The 22,852-nt window shown below is 35.1% G+C and overlaps 1 protein-coding gene across 2 annotated transcripts in view; it reads left to right on the top strand.

Annotated features, from left to right (window-relative positions):
• The window catches only part of IBTK (inhibitor of Bruton tyrosine kinase), a 70,339-nt gene extending 58,457 nt beyond the window's left edge, over positions 1-11,882 (top strand). For both annotated transcript variants that reach the window (XM_081139983.1, XM_081139984.1), the window contains exons 27-29: positions 8,958-9,029; positions 9,666-9,798; positions 10,600-11,882. In XM_081139983.1, the coding sequence (XP_080996109.1) occupies positions 8,958-9,029; positions 9,666-9,798; positions 10,600-10,731 (337 nt within the window). In that variant the 3' untranslated portion in view covers positions 10,732-11,882. The remainder of the gene's footprint in view (positions 1-8,957; positions 9,030-9,665; positions 9,799-10,599) is intronic.
• The last annotated feature ends 10,970 nt before the right edge of the window (positions 11,883-22,852 follow it).

Genomic DNA, 22,852 nt, shown 5'->3' with positions numbered 1-22,852 from the left:
GCAACCTATAGAGTCAACACAATTCCTATCAAAATACCAATAGTGTATGTCACAGAACAAGAACAAATAATTCAAAAAGTTGTATGGAAACACAAAAGACGCTGAAAGAAATCTTGAAAAAGAACAAAGTGGGAGGTATTACACTACCTGATATCAAACTATACTATAAGATGATAGTAATCAAAAAAGTATGGTACTGGCATAAAAATAAACATATAGATCAGTGGAACTGAATAGAGAACCCAGAAATAAACCCAGGCCTATATGATCAATTAACCTATGACGAAGGAGGCAAGAACATACAGTGGGATAAAAGTCTATTCAATAAATGGTATTGGGGAAATTGGACAGATACATGCACAAAAATGAAACTAAACCACATTCTTATACCATATACAAGAATAAATTCAAAATGGATTAAAGACTTAAATATAAAACCTGAAACCATAAAACTCCTAGAAGAAATTAGAGGCAGTAAAATCTCTCACATTTCTCTTAGCAATATTTTTTCTGACTTACCTTCTTGGGCAAGAGAAACAAAAGTAAAAATAAATGGGACTACATCAGACTAAAATGTTTTTGCACAGCAAGGGAAACCAACAAAATGAAAAGACAACATATTAAATGGGAGAAGATACTTGCCAATGATATATTCCAAAAGGAGTTAATAACCAAAATTTATAAAAAACTCAGACAAGTCAACACCAGAAAAACAAAAAATCCAGTTAAAAAGTGGGCAGAGGACCTGAATAAACACTTCTCCTAAGAAGACATACAGATGGCCAGTAGGCATGAAAAGTTGCTTAACATCATTAATCATCAGAGAAATGCAAAATCAAAACCACAATGAGATAACACCTCACACCTGTCAGAATGGCTATCATCAATTAAACAAGTGTTGGCAAGGTTATAGAGAAAAGGGAACCCTAGTGCACTGTTGATGGGAATGCAGATTGGTGCAGCCACTGTGGAAAACTGTGTGGAGGTTTCTCAGAAAATAAATGGAACTGCCTTATGACCCATCAGTTCCACTTCTAGGTATATATCTGAAGAAACCTGAAACACAAATGAATGCGAAAAAATATATACACCCTTGTGTTCATTGCAGCGTTATTTACAATAGCCTTAGCTATGGTAGCAACCCAAGTGCCTATCAATAAATGAGTGGATAAAAAAGCTGTGGTACATGGCATGGCCAGGAGTGGCTCAGCGGTTGAGCATCAACCTAGCATCCAGGAGATCACAGTTCGATTCCTGGTCAGGGCACATGCCCGGGTTGCGGGCTTAATCCCCAGTTGGAGGCGTGCAGGAGGCAGCCAGTCGATGACTCTCTCTCACTATTGATGTTTCAGCTCTCTCTCTCCCTCTCCCTGAAATCAATAAAGATGTATTTTTTTAAAAAGCTGCGGTACATGTACACAGTGGAATGCTACTCAGCTGTAAAAGAGTGAAATCTTACCTTTTGCAACAGCATAATACCCTAGGGGGGTATTATGCTTCTTATGCTAAGTCAACTAAGTTAGAGACAGACAGATGCCATATTATTTCACTTAAATGTGGAATCTAAGAACAAAATAAACAAAATAGCAGCAGACTCAGATACATAGAGCAGATTTACTACTGAGAGAGGGGAGGGGTTTGGGGAGCTGGGTGAAAATGGTGAAGGGATTATGAAATATAAATTAGTAATTACGTAATAGTCGCAGAGATGTAAATTACAGCATAGGGAATATAGTTAAGAATGTTGTAATAACACTGTATTGGGCCAGTTGGGTACTTGAAGCAGCGGGGGCACCACTCTGTAAAGTACATGATTTTCTAACCACTATGCTGTACATCTGAAACGAATACAGAATAACATTGAATGTAAACTGTATTCAAAATTAGTCATTATGTACACATCTCTCATTAAGTAGGTCTATTCCAGACAAATTTTTTAATTAGAAAAAAATATATTTTTTAATTTGGTTATTTATTATCCTCTAAATATAGTATATAGCCTTTTTTGTATAAGAAAAACACAGGAATATCATTGGTTTTGTAAGCTGTATGATGAATGATGTCCTGTTACCATGTTTTCAAGTAGAAAGAAATGTAACTATTTGTATTCATCTTATCTTTTGTTTTGCAGTAGAAGAGTTATCCTTTCAATATAAGGCTAATATTTATACCTTTACTTGTATCTTAATCCCTTGACACTTCAGAATCCTTAAACTATGAATTATCTGTCTCTTTTCTTGTGGATATTCAACCTTTTCCCTTTAAGTAGATTTTTCCCATCTGGTTTTGAATATGCTCAGGTCTCTCTCATGTGGTCTGGGCAAGATAATCAATCCCTCTCTCAACCTCCACATTTTCTTCTGGCAGTTGTCCTATCCTTACCAATCCCCTACTCCTTTCACAGCCAGATTTCTCAAAAGGGCTGTCAGCTCCCACTCACTTAATAGTATTATTCTGGCTTCCAGTCCCATTACTAAGCTGAAACAGTTCAGGCTAAGTTTATCAGTGACCTCCATATTGCCAACACCATGGACTTTTTATATGACTCATTGTACTTGAAGTTCAATTACAGGTCATATTCTCATTTCACTTTACATTCTTTCTATGCTATCTATTCCAGGAGCTCCTATGCTCAGTTATCAGCTACACACTAAAGACTCAAAGTTTATGTCACCTGCCCACATCTATCATCTGAGCTTCAGACTTAAACTGCCTTCTTGACATCTCTATCCTATTTGGATGTTCAAAAACACCTTAAACTTTATGTCCAAATCCAAACTTGATGTTTTCCTAATACCTCTCTCATAAAACCAAAATCAATCAAATATACAGACAAAATATTAAACAGCCCACTTTTCCTATTTATCTTCCTTGATAAATGGCATTTGCACATCTTTGACATATCCGTTTTCCTCACCAATGTCCAGTCTATCACTGGGACATGCCAGTTTTCTCTCATAAATATTTCTCAAATCCATAGACTAAGCTGTATCTCCACTGCTATCACCCTCATTTAGACTACTGTGATCTTTTACCTGGTCACCTGAGTGAGCCTCCAGACTGGTCCTGCCATAGCCTTTCTTCCTTTCCTTCAATATATTGCGCCATTGTGTTCTCTTTAAAATGCAGATGTTACTGCTGTTAGGATAAAAGCTAGAATTCTTATATGGTCTTCAAGGCCTACCTAGTCTGGCTCCTCCCAACCTCTTTAGCTTTATCTTTTAACGTGATCTTTGTATTCTAGCCATCTTGGCCTTCTCTTAGTTTCTCAAATGCCATTTACTTCTTTCTACCTACGTACCCTTTGACTAGTTGACTGACTCTTCTTTCAGTCTCTATTCAGTCATATTCTTTGGAGAAGTCTGACTTCCCTTTTTGGGTTAGTTTCCTGTTACGTGTATTCTCAGTACACTTCCCACTCATCACACGTTTCACAGTTATACTTTTTATTAGTGGGAATCTTTGTTTAATGTTTTCTGCTACAAGTATCTTAATGTCTTTATGTTTAACTACATAGTTCATTGAGAGCAAGGAAGATTGATCTTTTTGCTCTTCACCAATGCTTAGAATTTACTAGGTACTCGGCATTTAGTGAATGGTGGGATAAATAAATGAAATAAATTGTAGCTGTCTCAAGTAACATTTGTTTCTAATAGCAAGTTATATTGTAGTCCTTAGATGTATAAGTTTTAAAGTATGAAGTTCATTTTTGTAATTTTTAAATACTTTAAATATTTAAACTACACATTAAAATTTCTTTTCTTTGGATAAACATATTTTTAAAATATGTTTTCATGGATTTTAGAGAGAGAGGAAGGAAGCTGGAGAGAAAGAGAGAGAAACATCGATGTGAGAGAGAAACTGATTGGTTGCCTCTTATATGCAACCCTGTCGGGGATCAGACCCTGGGCATGTGCCCTGACTGGGAATCGAACCACGACCTTTTGGTGCATGGGACGACGCTAAACCAGCTGAGCCACACCAGCCAGGGCAGGGATAAATATTTTTATTTGTCATGGAACTCTTAAAATACTAAGGATCTGTGGTTTCATAGTTGATCACTAGAGTGTGCTATAACATCATGGCTCTTAATTGTGAAAAGTAATATATGCTATTGTACTATTTTGGAAATTTTAGTTAGAGGAGTATATGATAGTATCATGCCATCCATACGGTGGGTGTTTGTTAGTGGAAGTTGATGTTTTAAATAGCTGTGTGTTATCATCTGATTACTGAGAGAGAAAACAGCTTGAGTTTTCATTTTTAATTTCACCATAGAACATATGTAATAAGTGAGTTTTTAAAAGGAAATAACAGATAAAGTAAAATATTTATTAATATACTAAATTATGGGACACCTGATATATGTACAACATTCTGCTGGCCTCTTGGGTATATATAAAAGTGTAATACGCAGGCCCAGCCTTAAATGTGTTTGAAATGTAGTTGGTAAGTCTAAATATGCACACATGGAAGTTAAATGACAGAACAAGAATGAAATTACAGCACAATTTAACAGTATTAAAGAAGTCACAGAGCAGTATCTGATTAAGTGCCAACGAGTGGTTCAGAGAAGGAAAAACAATGACTGGGCTACAGTTGTAAGGACAAACTTCATTGACGAGGAAGCTCTTGAGTATGATTAGTTCATACACACATTTTGTATCCAGTCCCAGATATTTGATCATTATCTTTATGGCCATATAAATAATATTAGAAAAAATATTGATACATTTTATTGCCACAGTTTTTGAAAATAGGATGGGATTTTTAAAAGAAGAGAGAAGGGGCAGTGAAAACAGAGGAAATGGTGGGAATTAAAGCAAGGAGACAGGAATGCTTATAGTCCTTTAGGGAATTGGGGTGGGGGCGTAGAGATTAGGGAGCTTATCTCAGGAAATTCCACCAATCATACATTCTTGTTTTAATTGTAGAAAATGTGGATTTTTTTCCCCCCAAAAGGCCAGGGAAATCCAAGAATGGCTTTGTTATTTGGGGATGTTAAAATGTAGAAAAGAGGAATTTATGCAGTTTCTATGTTTATTGTTTACTTATGTTCTTTTTCATTTTAAAATATTTTCTTTCATTTTCCTTTTACTGAAATACCTCCTTATGTAATTCTGAGCAGAACATATACTCTTGTGTTTCTAATTAGTAAGAAAAACTACTTGTGATACAAAAATTGTTATATCCGCTCTAATCTTATGTAAAAGTATTTATAGTTAAGCTAGTACAAAATTCTTTTTTAGAAAGTCAACTGTATGAGCAAAAAGTAATATGATTGCTCTCTTAAAGTTCAGCAAGGTTATTGCTCTTCAGTTTGAACAAATTTTTGAAAGACAACTTTGCTGTAATATTGATGTTGTTTTTATTTTTAGAAGACTAATAAATTTTATACAAATTGTCTATCGGGATGTCTTTCTGTGTTGCAAATACTTTAAGCTTAATAATGCTATATTTATTACCTGAAAGTTTAGAATATTTTTTATATTTGCTTAATTATAACTCTGTTTTACTTAACAACTTTGCTTCATTTTAAGATGAAATTTTGACAGACTTCAAGTTGTTTGGGTAAATTTATAATTAATGAGATTATCCACTGAAAAATCATTAGTAGAAAGAATTCTGAGATAATTTTATGAAACAGATTTGAGTTTTAGTCTAACTCTTACAATAGGCCTCGTTCTTGAATCTCTGTTTCATCATATATGAAATAAAAACAGTAATGCCTATCCTGTAGGTTTATTATAAGGCTTAATAATGTTTATGAAAGGACTTTATAAATTACAAAATGTTTCATAGATAAGTTGTTTTACTTAGGCCTTGTTAAATCAAAGTTAAGCAATCAGAGCTTATCTATATAAGATACTTTAGTCCTAATATTCAACTGTTAGCCAGCGACATAACATTTTCTAAGACAGAGCTTGTAGCTCTCTCTTCTTCACAATTAAATAATTGATTCTACATTATTTTTTCCTTTTCTTTGAAAGTTTCAAAACACTTCAGCTGATCTCTGGACACCGGGATGACTTTTGAGCACCACTTAAATCATTATATGTTTGTCCTATGTTAGGCCTGTAATCTCCAGCCTTAGACTGACTTTAAGTCCATTCACGGAACTTAAGGGAATTTGTATTTAGTCTCTGTCTAAGGTAGTTATTTATTCCATCAGAATGTAGAATTTTAAAATGTATTTTACAGCCATTTTAAACTAGATTCTCATCATCTCATATGTTTACCCCAACAGCTTTCTAGTTCATTTTTTTGGCTTTATTTTTCTCCTGATTGTCTAATTTCACCCTGGAGACTTACTTTGTATGTCATAGGTCAGGTATCCAACAGGTTTCAAGTCATAGAACTTCATTAAAACTAAGAACCCTATAACTATACCTATTTGTACTTCATCACCTACATCTGGAAGAAAAAAGTTACTAGTAATTCAAAGGAATAAGGAACCTTAAAAAACAAAAAAACTCAAAAACTCTGCTTTCATTTTGTCACATTCTTAAGATCCTTTGGCTTTCTGCTTCAGTTATTCTCTAATTACTTTTTCACAAAAAACTATGTTCCAAGTGTTCTGCTAGACATTGAGATACAGAGATGAATGAAACACTGTCCTATACCTTGGGAGACTGGTCTAGTAGTTAAAACAGACACACAAATAATATTAATACAGCGTGTGAAGCTCTATAATAGTAATTGTGTTGTAGGAGCAGAGAGGAGGTGCTATTTGAGCCAGTCCTTAAGGAATAAGAAGACACTTACAGTGGAATGTATTTAAGGGACATCCTAAACATAGAGGTAGCTTTGTGATGGCGGAAAACATACTTTGAGTGAAAAAGGCCTGGATTTGAGTTGTGTCTCTGCCAGTTACTCAATTTGTTAATCAGGCAAATTACATAATACTCTGGGTCTTAGTTTCCTAATCAGTATAAGGGAAATAGTACCTGCTGTCTTCACAGTATTGCAAAGATTAAGTGAGATAAGTATACGGAATATTCTCAGTAACTGCCCACACACCAGATCTAAACATTTTAGCTTTCAGTGCATTTTGTGTCCTGGTCCTTCTGTTTCATTTTAACATTATTTCCCTTTTAATCTCTTCCATACTCTTCTGTTTATTGATGAGAACAGTCTACCTTTACTTAAGCCACCAAAATCTTTTATGTATTTGTCCATGTATTTGTATGACTGAAACCTACCTCAATGTCACTCTCTTCTGTTTTAATGTCATTTCATCAGTGAAGCCAACAGCATATGCCCTCTTCCCTATTATGTTAATTTCTTCTGTGAATCCATAGTACTTGGTACATATTGGTATAGATAGCAATTATAATACTCTCATGTTGTTATCATTGCTTAAATACATTTAAAAATCTCCCTACCAGAGTTTTTTGAGGGGAAAGGACTGAATTTTAATCAGCCTGATTTTCAGCACCATAGTGCTGCCACATACCCAACAAATGTCCATAAATATATCAGGAGGTCAGTATTTTAGGCCCTGTTTGTTCATTCCCAGACTTTGTTGTTAAACCTGTCTAGGGCTATGTTTGCTCATTGCTGAAAGAGGGCATTTGATTAATCCAGATAATCTCTAGGTACAGTACTTTTCTCACTCTAAAATTCTGCAATTAGGGCCATCTCTATAGTGCCTTTGTTAATTTTTTCCCTTACAGGAATGCTTCCTACTCTCCTCATATTACACCCCTTCCTTCTTGAGACCCTCTCAAATGACCAGATCTTTTTTATTATAGTCCTTATGGTAGTAGACCTCAGTTTGTTAGGTACTGTCTTAAATTCTGTTGCATTACGTGTCATTTTATATGTTGTTTCCTCATCTAGTTTGTGAGTTCTTAGAAGGTAGAGATCATGTCTTATATTTCTGTCCTATCTATAATTCCTAGCTTGTCAAACTATTTACTATATTTTAGTCACTCACAAAATTTAGATTATGTATTAGTTGCTCACATAATTTGGCTGCTAATTATGTTTTTTTTATATATAATAAGTACTCATTTAACATCATTGGTAGGTTCTGCAACTTTAAAAGAGGTATAATGAAACCAATTTTACCATAGATGAATTGATAAAAATAAGAGTTAAGTTGCTACTGCATCTCATCAACATTATAACTAAACAATGTTGAATGAAATGATGTTAGTCTAGGACCTGCTGTATTTTGGAATGTAGTGCAAATTTGTCATGTTTTAGTCATAAAATATTAATGTAAAACATTCTTCACAAAGTTGTCTGAATTTCCAAATGTATGTTTGATTACAATAAATGGCTATATGAATATTATTTTAAAAAGTACACCATTTTAGGCCCTAGCTGGTTTGCTCAGTGGTTAGAGCATCGGCCTGCAGACTGAAGGGTCCCTGGTTCGATTTCGGTTCGATCTCCAGCCCTGGTCCGGGCGTGTGTAGGGGGCAACCAATCAGTGTGTCTCTCTCTCATTGATGTCTCTCTTTTCCTTCCACCCTCTCTGTAAAGCAATGGAAAAAATATCCTCAGGTGAGGATAAAGAAAAAAAGTAGACCATTTCTTGCAAGATCTTCCCTTATGGTATTTTATATACAAGATTTTATAAGTACATACAGGGTTTTTTTTCTTTGCTTATAATTTTCAAGGTAAGTCTGACTGCACACATTAATTTGTCCCTGAGTCAAGGGATTACAGTTCTTCCTCTGTATTTTTATTTAAAAAAAAATATTTTTATTGATTTTTAGAGAGAAACATCGATGCAACATTGATTGGCTGCCTTCTGCATGTCCCCTACTGGGGATCAAGTTTGCAACCCAGGCGTGTGCCCTGACTGGGAATCAAACCTGCGACCTGTTGGTGCATGGGTCAACACTTAACCATGAGCCACACCAGCTGGGCTATATTTCTATTAATAAGCAATTTTACTAATGTTATTAGAAGCTTTAATCTTCTACTTGGCATTTGTTTTGCAGATGCTCTACTCATGGTACCCCAGGACCAGAAGGCAACCATGTTTCAGATGTACCACTTCTGGACAGTCACAAGTAAGGTTAATTGATTAGCTTTGGGGCCTCGAAAGGTAGGCTATTGCTTAGCACTGATGAAAGAGAATTTAAGAAACTGGGAATAGCCTGGCCGGCATGGCTCAGTGGTTGAGTATTGACCTATGATCCAGGAGATGGTGGTTCGATTCCTGGTCAGGGCACATGCCTGGGTTGTGGGCTCGATCCCCAGTAGAGGGCATGTAGGAGGCAGCTGATCAATGACTCTGTCATCATTGATGTTTCTCTCTCTCTCTCTCCCTCTCCTTTCCTCTCTTTGAAATCAATAAAGATACATTTAAAAAAACAACAACTAGGAATAGTATGATATGGGATAGAATGTATTATCTGAATACTCTGTGTTCTACAGTTTGAGTTACCTTTCTGTTGTTATATTGCTTCTGCCCTATCCCACTTTTTGGTGTTTTCCAAAGTTTTCTCTGTAGCACTGATCCAAATGAAATATTAATTCTTTTTTCTGTTTCACACCCCATCATGCTATAAATGGAATGCAAAAGCTTCCAGGTCACTTATGTTGTAGGTCACCAGGGAAAAATGTAACACTGTTAAAGAGTATTTCAGGGGAGATATTGTGTGCAAAACTTGGGGAAGATGAATGAAAACTCATTATTCTTTCAGTCCTTGGTTGTCTTCTTCACTGGCTGCTCCGCCTGTAGTAGCCCCAGTCACTTTCGCATCTATTGTAGAAGAGGAACTACAACAGGAAGCTGCACTCATCAGAAGTCGAGAAAAACCCTTGGCTTTGATTCAGGTAAAGAACATACCTATGCGGGTTTAATTCGGGGAAGACAGACACTACATTTTATCCTTAGATCTTAAGAAAATTATGTTCATTTGCTTTGTGTAGGTGCATATATTTATCAGTTCAAAATGTAAATGCAATGTAAAAATAAACTGAGATTCAGCAATTTAAGTATTAATTGAAGCATTCAAGATAACTAATTTAGAACTAATAAATTATGACAAAGCTAATATTTTTAGCACTGGTGATTCTTTGAACTGATTTAAAAATGACCTGTAGAGAACTTGGCATTATCTAGCATATTATACCTGCCCCAGAAGTTCAGTAAGACTCATTAAGAGTTCTTAAAACAACACACACCAATTCTGTCCTACTTCAGGAAAAGAAAATTTATTTGAGGGATATTAAGATTCCATAGACTTAAGCTGAAAGACCAAAAAGCCAGGCTTGGGGACAAAGACCCATAGTTGCCCTAGAGACTTTAGAAGCAAGAATATGAAGACTTTTACAATAACAGAAATTTTCTCACAGAATGAAACTATTGGAATGAATGAATTTCAACATCTATTTTCAGTTTCTTTTTTCTTTTACTCAAGATTAAAATTCAAGGAAAGGTGGGTATCTAATTATCCTAGGTCAGGCCTCAAGCCTTCTCCTTGCCAAGGGGGATAGTAGGATACCTAATTTAATTCTGCTATGTTGTATTTATAGAAAGTAGTAGTTCCAGAGAAGGAAATTGGAAAGCTCATATAATTCTGCTTAGTTGGCAATTAAAAGATTCTTCCCTTTTTTCTTCTTCCCTCCTTTCAGATTGAGGAGCATGCAATACAAGATTTATTGGTTTTCTATGAGGCGTTTGGCAACCCTGATGAGTTTGTCATTGTTGAAAGGACACCACAGGGACCACTGGCAGTACCTATGTGGAATAAGCATGGATGCTAGTTTGCTGTGGAATTGAGATGTGTTTTTCATAAATCGTGATTGTTATAAAAAGCTGTGGAAGAGTTCTTACAAATTTGGTAACAGATCATTCTAGGTAGAATAAGAAAGATCTAATTTCTGTACTGCAGTTCAAGCATATAATATTTGTGTGATTAAAAAGAAATTCCTTAGACTTGTGATTTTAGTAATTTTATGTAAAAGTGTATGAGAGGAAAAACTAGATTAAGTTTAAGTAGAAACATTTCTTCTGAATAGGTCTGAAAAGGAAAACAAGCAATTGAAGTGTAAAATTTAGGAGTGATGCATTAATAATAACTTTCCATTTGAAAACTTGTGATAAATAATTTAGAAGATTTTTGCCAAATATCTGTTGTCACTTCTTTTTTGATATAACATTGGTGAGCTTAAAGTAGGACTATTAGCCATTATTTTTGATCCATTAATGTCCAAAATTTTGTGTTTACTACAATAATTCTCCATTTTTGTGTCTTTTTTCATCAAGCCATGAACATTCTAGTCTGTTTAAAGTTTGAATGCTCAAATGCCATATTATTTCAGCTTGGATAGCATATTCTCCATTTGCATTAAACTATGGAGTACAGTGAAAAGGAAATATGAACACTTCTGAACAGCTTAGTCCAAGATAATAGTTTCTTTATAAGATTTGGAGTCATTGTGGGTTGTGTCTTAGTGGGAGGGGAGACCTTATAAAAGCCTAATTGTGAGAGAATCAGTTTTCCAGTGTTAAAATTTTCTGAAATAAATGCTTAATTATACATTACAAGAATTAAATAATTTAGAAGAAGATGGGTTTATGGTTACTTTACAATATTATGTTATCAGAATTTCTCTGAGCCTGGATTATATAAATAGACATATACATTGTTTTCTTTACAGTACGCTATTTGGTTTACTTTTGAGTGGTTAAATTTTTAAAAAACGTTAAATGTGTGCTCTAGTTCCTGGACAGATTGGGAAGGTTAATGTTCTAGTTTCTGGGACATGAGCCTAGGGGAACACACAGGAAATTCACTGCGTTAATTCAGATGATGGAAATATGGCTGCAACTAACAGTACTTGAGGTTTAGCTCTACTTGAAAGAGGCAAACTTGTAAGTAAATGTGCAATAAAAAATAATCTTGATCACTGCTGGTGTGTGTTTGATATCTTGCACTATATTGGCATCTATTATAGGAGGAATTACTATAGTTAGTATTTGTTTTAAGTGAATGCTGTATCTATTCCTTGACTACTTAAAAGGGCAGTTTCCCTAAAATGCACCTGTGAAAAATTTTATATTATGTGTTTGAGTAAATTGAGAAGAGATGAATTTTGTTTTATTTTGCAGTAAAGAGGCCTTCTGAGTAATTTATTTGAAGCCTTGAGTCTTACATGTATACTAACATCTTTAATACATAAAGATGCTGTGAAGTGATGATGATTTTCATAGTGCGCTTCATGCTGCCTGGGCACCACCCTCAAGGGCCTGTGCTGGATGAGATGTCAAGGGCTAACCAAATCTGTGGGTTTAGGCCCCAACAAACCTGTCAGCAGTTGCATTTTATGGCCTGTTTTATATAGTGGGGTGTCCTATTAAATTTCACTGAAAAAAAGTTATTTTGCTAGTAAAATGAATGATAAGCACTGCTAAAAACTAATTTATAAACAATTCCATGAAGATAGCAACCTGATACATTGCCAAAAAGCCCAGGAAAGTAACCTTATTCCCCCTAACAGTAACATTATTCTGCCTGCAATTATTAATTCATCTTTAATCCCATGATTTAAAGAAAGACTTAAAGAAAGACTTAATAGAATTGAAGAAAATCTAGCATTGGCCACTTGAAGGATCAGTGGGATGGATAGAAGAGGTTTTTAAGAGTCAAGAAAACAATCATAGACTCATAAAGTGGGGATGGACAGGTGGGGAGTTGGGTGTAGGGAGTAGGTGTCAGAGCAGAATATGCTTAAAACTTGCAAAATCAAGAAGTCTACCAGTCAGGTAAAGTCAAATTTGTTGACAAAATACAAGATTCAGGCCTTCTCTCAAAGTTCTGAAGAGGTGGCTTTTACAATAAATTTAAGACAATCCTAGTTTACACAGAAACAACAGATGCAGTTAGTTGAGAAAGGTGTTGCTGGGAATACCTGGGTTGGTTCTGTAACTCTTGGAGGCTAGGGATATGTGTGTGTTCACAAGTGGGTTGACAGCTGTTTCATAAAATTTGACATCTGAAGAAGCCTTACAGATTACTTTGCATATTCCCCTTCGTTTTATAAATTGAAGAACATGGACTCCAGAAAAAGTGAGTAATGAGAATGAGATCTTATGTCTTTTGTTTGGTTCCCCTATGATTGTACCAGACTGCCTCTTAGAAAGTGCTAATTGTCTACAGAAATGTAGCAGAGACTAAGAAAATGTTTTAAAAAAGCACTTATTAAAAATAAGTGTAACCCAGAAGATTCCAGAATTGGCAGTATAAGAGATGTTTTCAGAAGAAGCTACAACAATCTTCCAACAAGGAATGGAGGACAAGTGATCCAAGACAGCAAAACAACCTGGTCTCTCCTACACACACAAACTGAGTCTCAGCCCTTATATGTTTCCTTTTCTTCTAGACTTGGCTGCTTGGCTGGCATTTCATTTGTGTCAAAACGGAATTCTTGCTACCCCCAAACTTGGATCTTTCTTACTTCCTTGTCTCTTAATCAGTTATTCTCCAAAATCATTCCAGCTGAACTTTTGGATTCTTTGTCTTTCCCCATTTTGCCCCTACATTTATATCAGTTCTTTCTCTGCATTATCTTTTATTTAATCTTTACCATTTCATTCTTCTTACTACTATGTTTAATGTCTTAATTCATTTTAGAAGTTCTCAAACTTTTTGGTCTCGAGATGACTTTATATTGATAAAAATGATTGAGGACTCCAAAGAACTTTGGTTCATATGGATTACATCTATCCAAATTTAATGTATTCAAAATTAGAACAAACTTTAAAAATTAAATTAATATAAAAATCATAAGCCATCACATGCTAACGTAAAAAAACATTTTATTGAAAATATAACTATTACAGAACAATAGCAAGAAGACTGGGATTGTTTTCTATTTTTATACTTAACTCATTACTTCAAGTTTAGGTCTTTACTGCCTGGTTTAATAGAGGACTCCTTAGGTTCTTACATCTACTCTGCATTCACTGTCTTATGATATCACATGTCATGTACTGTCTGTAGACTTGAAAAACAGACTGGAAAAGCAAATAGTGTTACAAAAATAGTTTTCATCTCACCAGCGTATGAAAGGTTGAGAAATTGGTCGAGAACCCTTGTGCTAGCCCCTTAGCTGCTGTGACCTCTTTCTCTGTCTCCCTGGTCCAATCCATTAGACTCATTACCTCCCAAAGGAGTACCTGCAAAGCCTACAACTTGTCTTTTTCCCTGCCCTGAAAACATAAATTACTCCTCTATACTTTAAGTAAGTTCATATATCTTCAGTTTGGCCTTCAAGTGCTTTTTTTCATCTATATATGTAGTGGTGGAGTCAAACCTGATGTTATGTTTCTCCCAAATAGACTTCAAGCTTTGCTCATGCAAATCTCTACCTAAATTTTTCTTTCTCTTCACTTATTGAAATTTTACCTATTCATGATTAAGGCAACCCAAATTATATTTCCTTTATACACTTTTTCTTGTCTTTTTCTTCTCATATCCCCTCAAAAATAAAAGCAGTAGCATATATAGATCAATTGTTATTTCCTCTTAACACTTTATTCCTTTTAGGATACTTGTCATATTCTGCCATTTTTGTTTTTTCTATGAGTCTTTATCTTTTACTAAATTTATATTTTGAAGGTATGGACAAGGCATTCTTTTCTTATGTGTATTTAAATCTTAAAATCTTGAACCATAATATAGATAAGTGCACAAAACAAAAATATTCCGCTTAGTGATTTACCAGTAGGTCAAGAAATGGACCATTAACACCACTGCAGAAAGAGGGGCTTGATTTTACTAATATTTTATTGAGGACTTTTGCTATAATTCATGAAGGATATAGGTCTGTGGTTTTTCTTTTGCTATCTTTTTCTGGCTTTGGAATCAGCCTAATGGCCTCGTAGCAGGAGTTGAGAAATATTCCCATCTCTGTTTTCTGGAAGTGTTTATAAATCATTGGTATTATTTCTTATTTAAGTGTTTGATAGAATTAACCAGTGAAGCCATCTGGGTATGGTTTTTATTTTCAATTGCAATTGACATACAATATTATATTAGTTTAAGATGTAGAACATAGTGGTTAGACAATTACATAACTTATGATCACTCCGATAAGTGTAGTATCCATCTAACACCTGTATGGGCTTTTCTTTATGGAAAGATTTTTAATTATTCGATTTACTTCTATAGCTTTACATGTTACAGGCCTACTGAATTTTCTGTATTCTTGAATCAGTTTCAGTCATTTCTGTGTCTAGGAATTTTTTCAACTTATATAAGTTATCTATTTTGTTGGCATAAAATTCATAGGATTTTCTTCTAATTCTTTTAATGTCTGTACGGTTGGTAGTGAGGTTCCCACTTTTACTCTTAATTTTGTTCATCGATATAAAATTGCTTTAATCTATTTAAATTTACTGAGATATGTTTTATCTTCTAAATTAATGGTCTATCCTGGAGAATGTTCCATGTGTGCGTGAGGATTGAATTGACATCAACCTCTTATGAAACAGTAGCCTATAAGACTTTGTACATAGATTGCTATGTTGAGGACACAAATTTTTCACCTAAATAAAAAACAAGAATAGAGGCTGGAGAACAAAGGGCGTAGACTGTGCTGGGTGTGTATTTGCACCTCATCCATTCTCTGTTCTCCCCACTACTGTGTCTCATGAAGTTGAACTTGAGGATGTTATCAACCAGCTCATTTTCCTTCTGGCTCTGTTCCTTGAGCCACTTTGGAGCACTAGCAGAATATTGGCATATTGACAGGAGGAAAGAGAAAGCAGCTTTTTTTCTGTTCTGACCCTCTACAGCTGCTGCGGGCTGCACTCCTCAGAAAGGTCAGAGCTGCCATGAGGCAGCTTGCTGTGCACACAGCACTCCCCCAGCTTCTGGTGAATGTGTTTCCCTCACCCACTCTGTCTAGGAAGGCAAGGCTACTGTAGTATCCATTATAGCTTCCCTCGGGCCTGCCCGCGCTTTTATGAAGAGTCCATTAATAATGTACCCAAGTTGAGAATGCTGATTCCGCTCGGACCTGAAGCAGAGATGATCTGAGTAATGGAGAAAGGTATGAGAATGTAGAGGTTTGTGTTCAAGGATAGTTTACCTAGAAATACGGCAGCAAACATGCAGATGCATGAGACACAAAAGTGGTAGATGGGGCAACTGTTTTGTGTTTGAAAAAGTGAAGGGCTACACATCAAGAAAGCAGAAAATGAGAAGTCAGCGCAAATAGAGATCAGAAATGCTGGGAACAGAGGAAATAACTGCAGAATGGGGGTGAGATGGAATCAAGAGTTCGAAGGAAAACTTGTTGGTAAGGAGGAAAGTGCTATTTATTTCTCCTAAACTTAAGGGCAGAAATTGAAGATGGTCACAGGTGAGTGGTTCTCAGTTTGACCTCTAGATTAGCAACATCAGCATCACTGAGAACTTGTGAGGAATCAAAGTTGTCGGCTCTACTGCAGCTCTACTGAGTCTGGAAGTTGGGGAGTGGAGCCCCACAATGTGTTTTTTTAACACATTTTTTCAATTACAATTGACATACAATATTATATTAGTTTCAGATATATAACCTAGTGGTTAGATAGTTATATAACTTATGAAGTGATCACTTTGATAAGTTTAGTACCCATCTGACACCTATATGGACTTTTCTTTTTGGAAAGATTTTTAATCAATTTTATTTTTTTACATGTTGTAGGTCTAAAGTTAAAAAAAAAAAAAAAAAAGGCCCACAGCCCTGAGGACATATTTTGAGGTGAAAGAAAAGAGAACCTATTTTAGGCTTGATAATCTAGGTAGAATTACTTTCCATACCACAGAGATGATTGGTAACTGGAAGAGAGTGGAAAGCATACTTGGTATTTAAGTTTAAAGGCCTTAAGTTGTGTTAATTATCAAATCAAAGGCTTTTCACTATTTGATAGCAAAAGGGGTTTATTTGTAAGTTGCTTACTTTTAAAATCTCAAATATTGCCCGGCCGGGCGTGGCTCAGCGGTTGAGCGTCGACCTGGGATCCAGGCAATCGGGGTTTGATTCCCGGTCAGGGCACATGCCCAGGTTATGGGCTTGATCAATGACTCTCTCATCACTGATGTTTCTATCTCTCTCTCTCCCTCTCCTTTCCTCTCTCTGAAATTAATAAAGATATATTTTTAAAAAATAAATAAATAAATAAATAAATAAAAATAAAATCTCAAATATTTAGTAAGGCTTAAAATGTTTTTGAAATTTCCTTAGGTGCCCTGAAATTTGCTAGTCCTAATTATAACTTGCTGTTAAGAAAATAAAAATTTTTTCATTGATCAACCAGGCAGAAAATCAATAAGGAAACATTGGCCTTAAAAGACATGTTAGATCAGATGGAACTAAAAGATTAATATGGAACATTCTATCCAAGAGCAACAGAATACACATTCTTTTTAAGTGCACATGGAACATTCTCCTGGATAGATTATATGTTAGACCATAAAACAAGTCCTAAGAAATTTATGAATATTGAAGTCATATCAAGCATCTTTTCCAACCACCATGGCATGAACTAGAAATCAAATACAATAAGGAAACTGGAAAATTCACATCTATGTAGAGATGAAACAACAAGCTGCCCAATAACCAATAGGTCAAAGAAGAACTCAGAAGATATATATTAAAATATACCTTGAAATGAATGAAAGTGGAAATACAACATACTAAAATTTATGCGGTGCTACAAAAGCAACTCTAAGAGGGACAAATGCCTACATCAAGAAGTAAGCCTGGCCGGCATGGCTCACGGCCTGTGATCCAGAAGATTGTGGTTCAATTCCTGGTCAGGGCACATGCCCAGGCAGCTGATCAGTGACTCTCTCATCATTGATGTTTCTCTCTCTCTCTCTCTCTCTCTCTCTCTCTCTCTCTCTCTCTCTCCTTCCCAGCCTCTCTCTGAAATCAATAAAAATATTTTTTAAATAAATGAAAATAAGAAAAATCTCAAACAACCTTACTTTATACCTCAAGGAACTAGAAAAAGAACAACAAAGCCCAAAATTAGGAAGAAGGAAGTAAAGATTAAAAAAAGTAAATGGAGTAGAGATTCAAACTCAGTATAAAAGTTCAATGAAGCTAAGCAGGGTCTTTTTTTAAAAAAAAAGATAAACCTTTAGCTAGAGTTCCCAAGAAAAAAGAGAAATGAAAATCAGAAATGAAAGAGATGTTACAACTGGTAACATAGAATACAAAGGATTATAGAGACTACTGTGAGCAATTTTATGTTAACAAATTGGACAACCTAGAAGTAGATATGTTTCTAGAAACATACAATCTACCAAGACCAAATCATAAAGAAATAGAAAATCTGAACAGGCCAATTACTAGTAAGGAGATTGAATCAGCATCAGAAATCTCACAACAAAATCCGGGACCAGATGGCTTCCCTGGTGAACTCTGCTAAATTCTCAAAGAAGAATGAGTACCGGTCCTTCTCAAACTCTTCCGTAAAACAGAAGAGGAGGGAACACTTCTAACTCATTTATGAGGCCAGCATTACCCTGTTATCAGAACCAGACAAGGACACCACAAGAAAAGAAAATTACAGGCCAACATTCCTGATGAACATAGGTCCAAAAATCGCCCAGAAAACAGCAAAATGAATTCAACGATACATCAGAAGGACCGTATACCATGATCAAGTGGATTTATTCCAGGGATGCAAGGATGGTTCAACATATGCAAATCAACCATTGTGCACCACATTAACAAAATGAAGGAGAAAGATTAGATGATCATTTCAATAGATGCAGGAAAAGCATTTAATAAAATTCAATATTTACGATGAAACGCCACAAAGTGAGTACAGAGGGAACTTACCTGAACATAATAAAGGCCACATCTGACAAGCCCGCAGCTAACATCATACTCGGTGGTGTGCCTCCATGTCGCACGCAGATCACAAAGCGTGACCGCGCTTTCCCTCTGGGGATTTTGTGCGTGGGCTCCTTCCCTGGTTGGCTGGGATGTGCCAGAACTTACTTATCTTGCATAAATAAGTATTCTTTACAGCATTGTGCCGATAGCTACCAGTATAGATTTTATGCTTAAAATTTGCCTAGAGGGTAGATCTTGTGTTGATCACACACACACACACACACACACACACACACACACACACACATGTACTACTGAAAAGGGGGCAGGAGAAAACTTTGGCTCATCATGTGTATACATTAAATATATACAGCTTTTTACATGTCAATCATACCTCACTAAAAGTGGTTTAAAAAATCAAATGAAAAAGAAACAGTTGAAAGAGCTGAAAGAGATGTCTGAGCTGGGGTCAGGGCACAGCTGTTTTGGCACAACTCTTTTAGCAGGGCTTGACTTCTAAGCTCTGCAAGTGTATTACTTTTATAATTTAAAAATTGTAAAGTTAACTATAAGCTCAAAAAGGTAGTAAGTAGATAGATGGCTTTATAGAAAAGAGAGACAAACATAATTTTTGCTTAGTATACTGATTTTCCTTGTGTTTAATATTAAAATTTCAGACTGTATAAAACAAGTACCCTGAACTTGGTTAACATGTGAAAGCTCTAATCATTAAGCGAAGTTTCCTTCAGAAAAGCCCGCATTTAAGAAAATGTACAAGTATAAAGGCTCTATCTTCACTCTGTGCTCTAACTGTCAGATATTTTAAGGCAAAATCTGGTGGACTGTAAAAAGCAAATTATTTACATATATTCAATCTTGTTTCATAGCCCTGAAAACAAGTTCTTTTTAGACTTGTTGAAAATAAACTTTTGAACCCTATCATTATGTATGATAGTGAAGAGACAAGTAAATTGTATACTCTGAAAAATTACCAATATATACCATATAACTATAGAAGTAGATAAGCATTTAAATAAACCCCTTTCTAATAAACATATTAATTGCAGCGTCCTTCTACATGGACCATCAGTCAGTAAAGAACATAAGCCAAAGCAGGAAGTTAACAAAATAAGTTAAAATTTACGAATGCTTGGGGTTGATTTCTATTAAACATTTAAAAAATTGGTTTTAATTTTGTGCGCCATTTGAGCCTCAGGTTCTTCTTTGGAATCACTATTTTGAGGGTTGCATTTTAAGAACATGGATTCTAAAGGTGTTCCAGAATTAGAAATTAGATCTTTTTTTATGGGTTACTGGGAGTTCACAACTCCAAATGATCGTGTTTTAATATAATGAAAGTCGCCAAATGAGGCACTATATCTTTCAGATGTATAGCAACAGATGGCATATTAGTTTAGAATTTTAAGTTGTGAATTGTATCACAGTTGTTAACTCAAGAATTGAAAAGGTAACAGAGTTTTATGTTCCATGTGAAGACATCTAAAGTTGCTAGGTGAATAAAGATTGAAACAGAGTTTCACAAAATGCATTTATCAATTTATTTTTTGTTGTTTCACTTTATTGTGAACCCAATAAGCTTAAAATCCATAGGCAAAATAAGGCTGGCTTGTTTTTTAAGTCAAGTCATGAAGCTAAACTGTCCTCCCCTGCAGTGTGAAGCTAAGTCTAATGATCAAGTCTTAATAAAAGTGTATTTTGTATACTTTTAGTAGTTTAGGGCAAAGAGGAAGTAATATCCACTCTCACTGGAAAAAAATTATTTAATGAGAAAATCAAAGTTCATTTCATAACAACTTATGCCTGACACTATTGGATGTCTTAGTTTAGACCCCTTTAAAGTAGTCTATAGTGGAAAATCACAGATGGTTCTATTAAAAATAATCCAAGTATTGTATTAGTTATGTCACTCTCAAGTCCTCATTTCGTGCATAACACTTAGAGGAAATAAAACTTATTTTCATTTTAATTAGTTTTTAGAGAAAATGAATTTATTACTATTGTATCTTTAAAGTGCTTTTTATTATGTATGTCACTGGCTTCAATTAAGACATTTGAAGGTTTTAAAAAAATTGTGAAACAAATTACTAATTGCACTTATCAATAGAAATAGCAAAACATTCCAGTTTTATAACTCTAATATTCCTTTTATTTCCAACCCCAGCAGAATGGAAATAACAGCAAGCTGGAACTAAAAGATAATTTTCCTTTACCTTCTAAGAACAACATAGCAGTGGCCAGCCTTGGCTGGCTCGTTACCCTGGTGCTGTTACTGTTAAGGAGTGCATTGGATTCATTTTGCCAATGTTAAAAAAGGAAAACTTTTAGAAAAAGAGGCATTTTGTATGATTTCATGTTAGATGTATGCCCATAACTATGTATCTAAGACCATTACCATCAACATCACACTCATCACCAAGAATTTGTTTAAATAGCTACTATACAAGAGGGTAGAATTCAAGGATGGGGAATGATAGAAAGTGTAGTTTCTCCTATTTGAGCTGAGAGTGGCAGAAAATAATGTGGTATTTTCTAAGAGCCTATAAGAAGAGATATAGGAAATAAGTACTGGAATTAAAGGTAGTGACTGAGATTTAAAAAAAGAAAAATTATTCTTTGGTTGTATGTTAAACATTTACTTTGATTAGTTAAATAGAGCACCCCCAAATAATTTTAACTTAAATTTTTATCTTAGATATTTTAATAGTATACCATTCATAGGGGAAATCAGGCTTGTTAGGAAGGAGATTTATGTTCCTTTTAACATTATTTGCTCTCAGAGTTGTTGTTATAAACTTGCTACTCCTCTAGGGTTATCTTCATAGCATATGCAGTATGTATAATTTCACAAAGTTTACTATAGCATTATTACTTTCATTGGTAAGATGCGATCATGCCATATATGTTATTTGTAGAGTTCTTGTGAAACTGTAGCATTTGGGTGTCACTCATATTAAGATTACATAGTACAGAAATATCAAGCATTTTAAAACAGGGCAGAATGTATGCTCAGTGCAAGGTTCCCTAAGATGTTTTCTACGGAATGCCAGTGCTGAGTGGTGCTGATAGCTATATAGCTCTAAAAAGCCCCATGATTAAGTTAATTTGGGAAATGCTGGGTTAAAGACTACAGGACTTCTCAGAACCTTTAATTTGCTAATATGCATTGCAAACTCTGAAGAAAGGCTTTTGCATCATGCTTTTTAAAGATGTATATTAAATTTATTTAACCAATGAATTTCTTTTTTCTTTTTTTTCCCTTTTTTTTAAATTTTATTTTTGAGCAATATTACTAGGACTGGAGTTCATGGAGGATTTTCTAGATCATGCTGACATCAAAGTTAGATAGAAAAGCTCTGGAATTAGACAAACTAGCAAATCATTTTACCTCTCTGAACCCTCGGTTCTCACCTATACATTAAGAATAATAATTCCTATAGAAACAGCATTAGTGGGACAAGCTGCGAGCACACATGCAGCCACCGTAACTCCCCAGTGGAACATCACAGCTAGAAGAACTGAGCAGTATGTCGCCACAGATGACTGTGAAGCAACAGGAAACATTTGAGCTGTTTTATATTAAAATATAAATTTTGCTTTGGTTCATGATTCTAACTCAGTCCTATAATTGATTCATTCTTTATTAAACTGAGTATTTTCACATACATCATCTCATTTAATATTCATAAAAGTTCCTGGGATAGTTTGTCTATTTTTACATTTAATTTTACGGATGGGAAAACTGAAGTAATAAATAACTTTCCCAAACGCTAACAGCTAATCTGTGGAGCCTGTATTGAAACTCTGAGTTGACTCAAAGCCCATGCTCTATTTTTTTTTAAATTCATTTATTCATATAGTTAAAAAATTAATAAAAAATGATGAAAAGTCACAGCTCCTCCCCCTGCCCACACCCTCCTGCCCCACTGCGGGCTCCCCGGGCTTAGATTAGATTCGGCGTCCTCTCTGTTCCCCGTGCAGATCCCAGCACACACAGGTATGTTCCTAGTTCCTCTAGGTGCATAATTCT

This window comes from Miniopterus schreibersii (genome assembly GCF_964146895.1).
Source record: "Miniopterus schreibersii genome assembly, chromosome: 6".
Lineage (NCBI taxonomy): Eukaryota > Metazoa > Chordata > Mammalia > Chiroptera > Miniopteridae > Miniopterus > Miniopterus schreibersii.
Note: the sequence above shows the minus strand (reverse complement) of the source record. Positions and strands in the feature narration are given on the sequence as shown.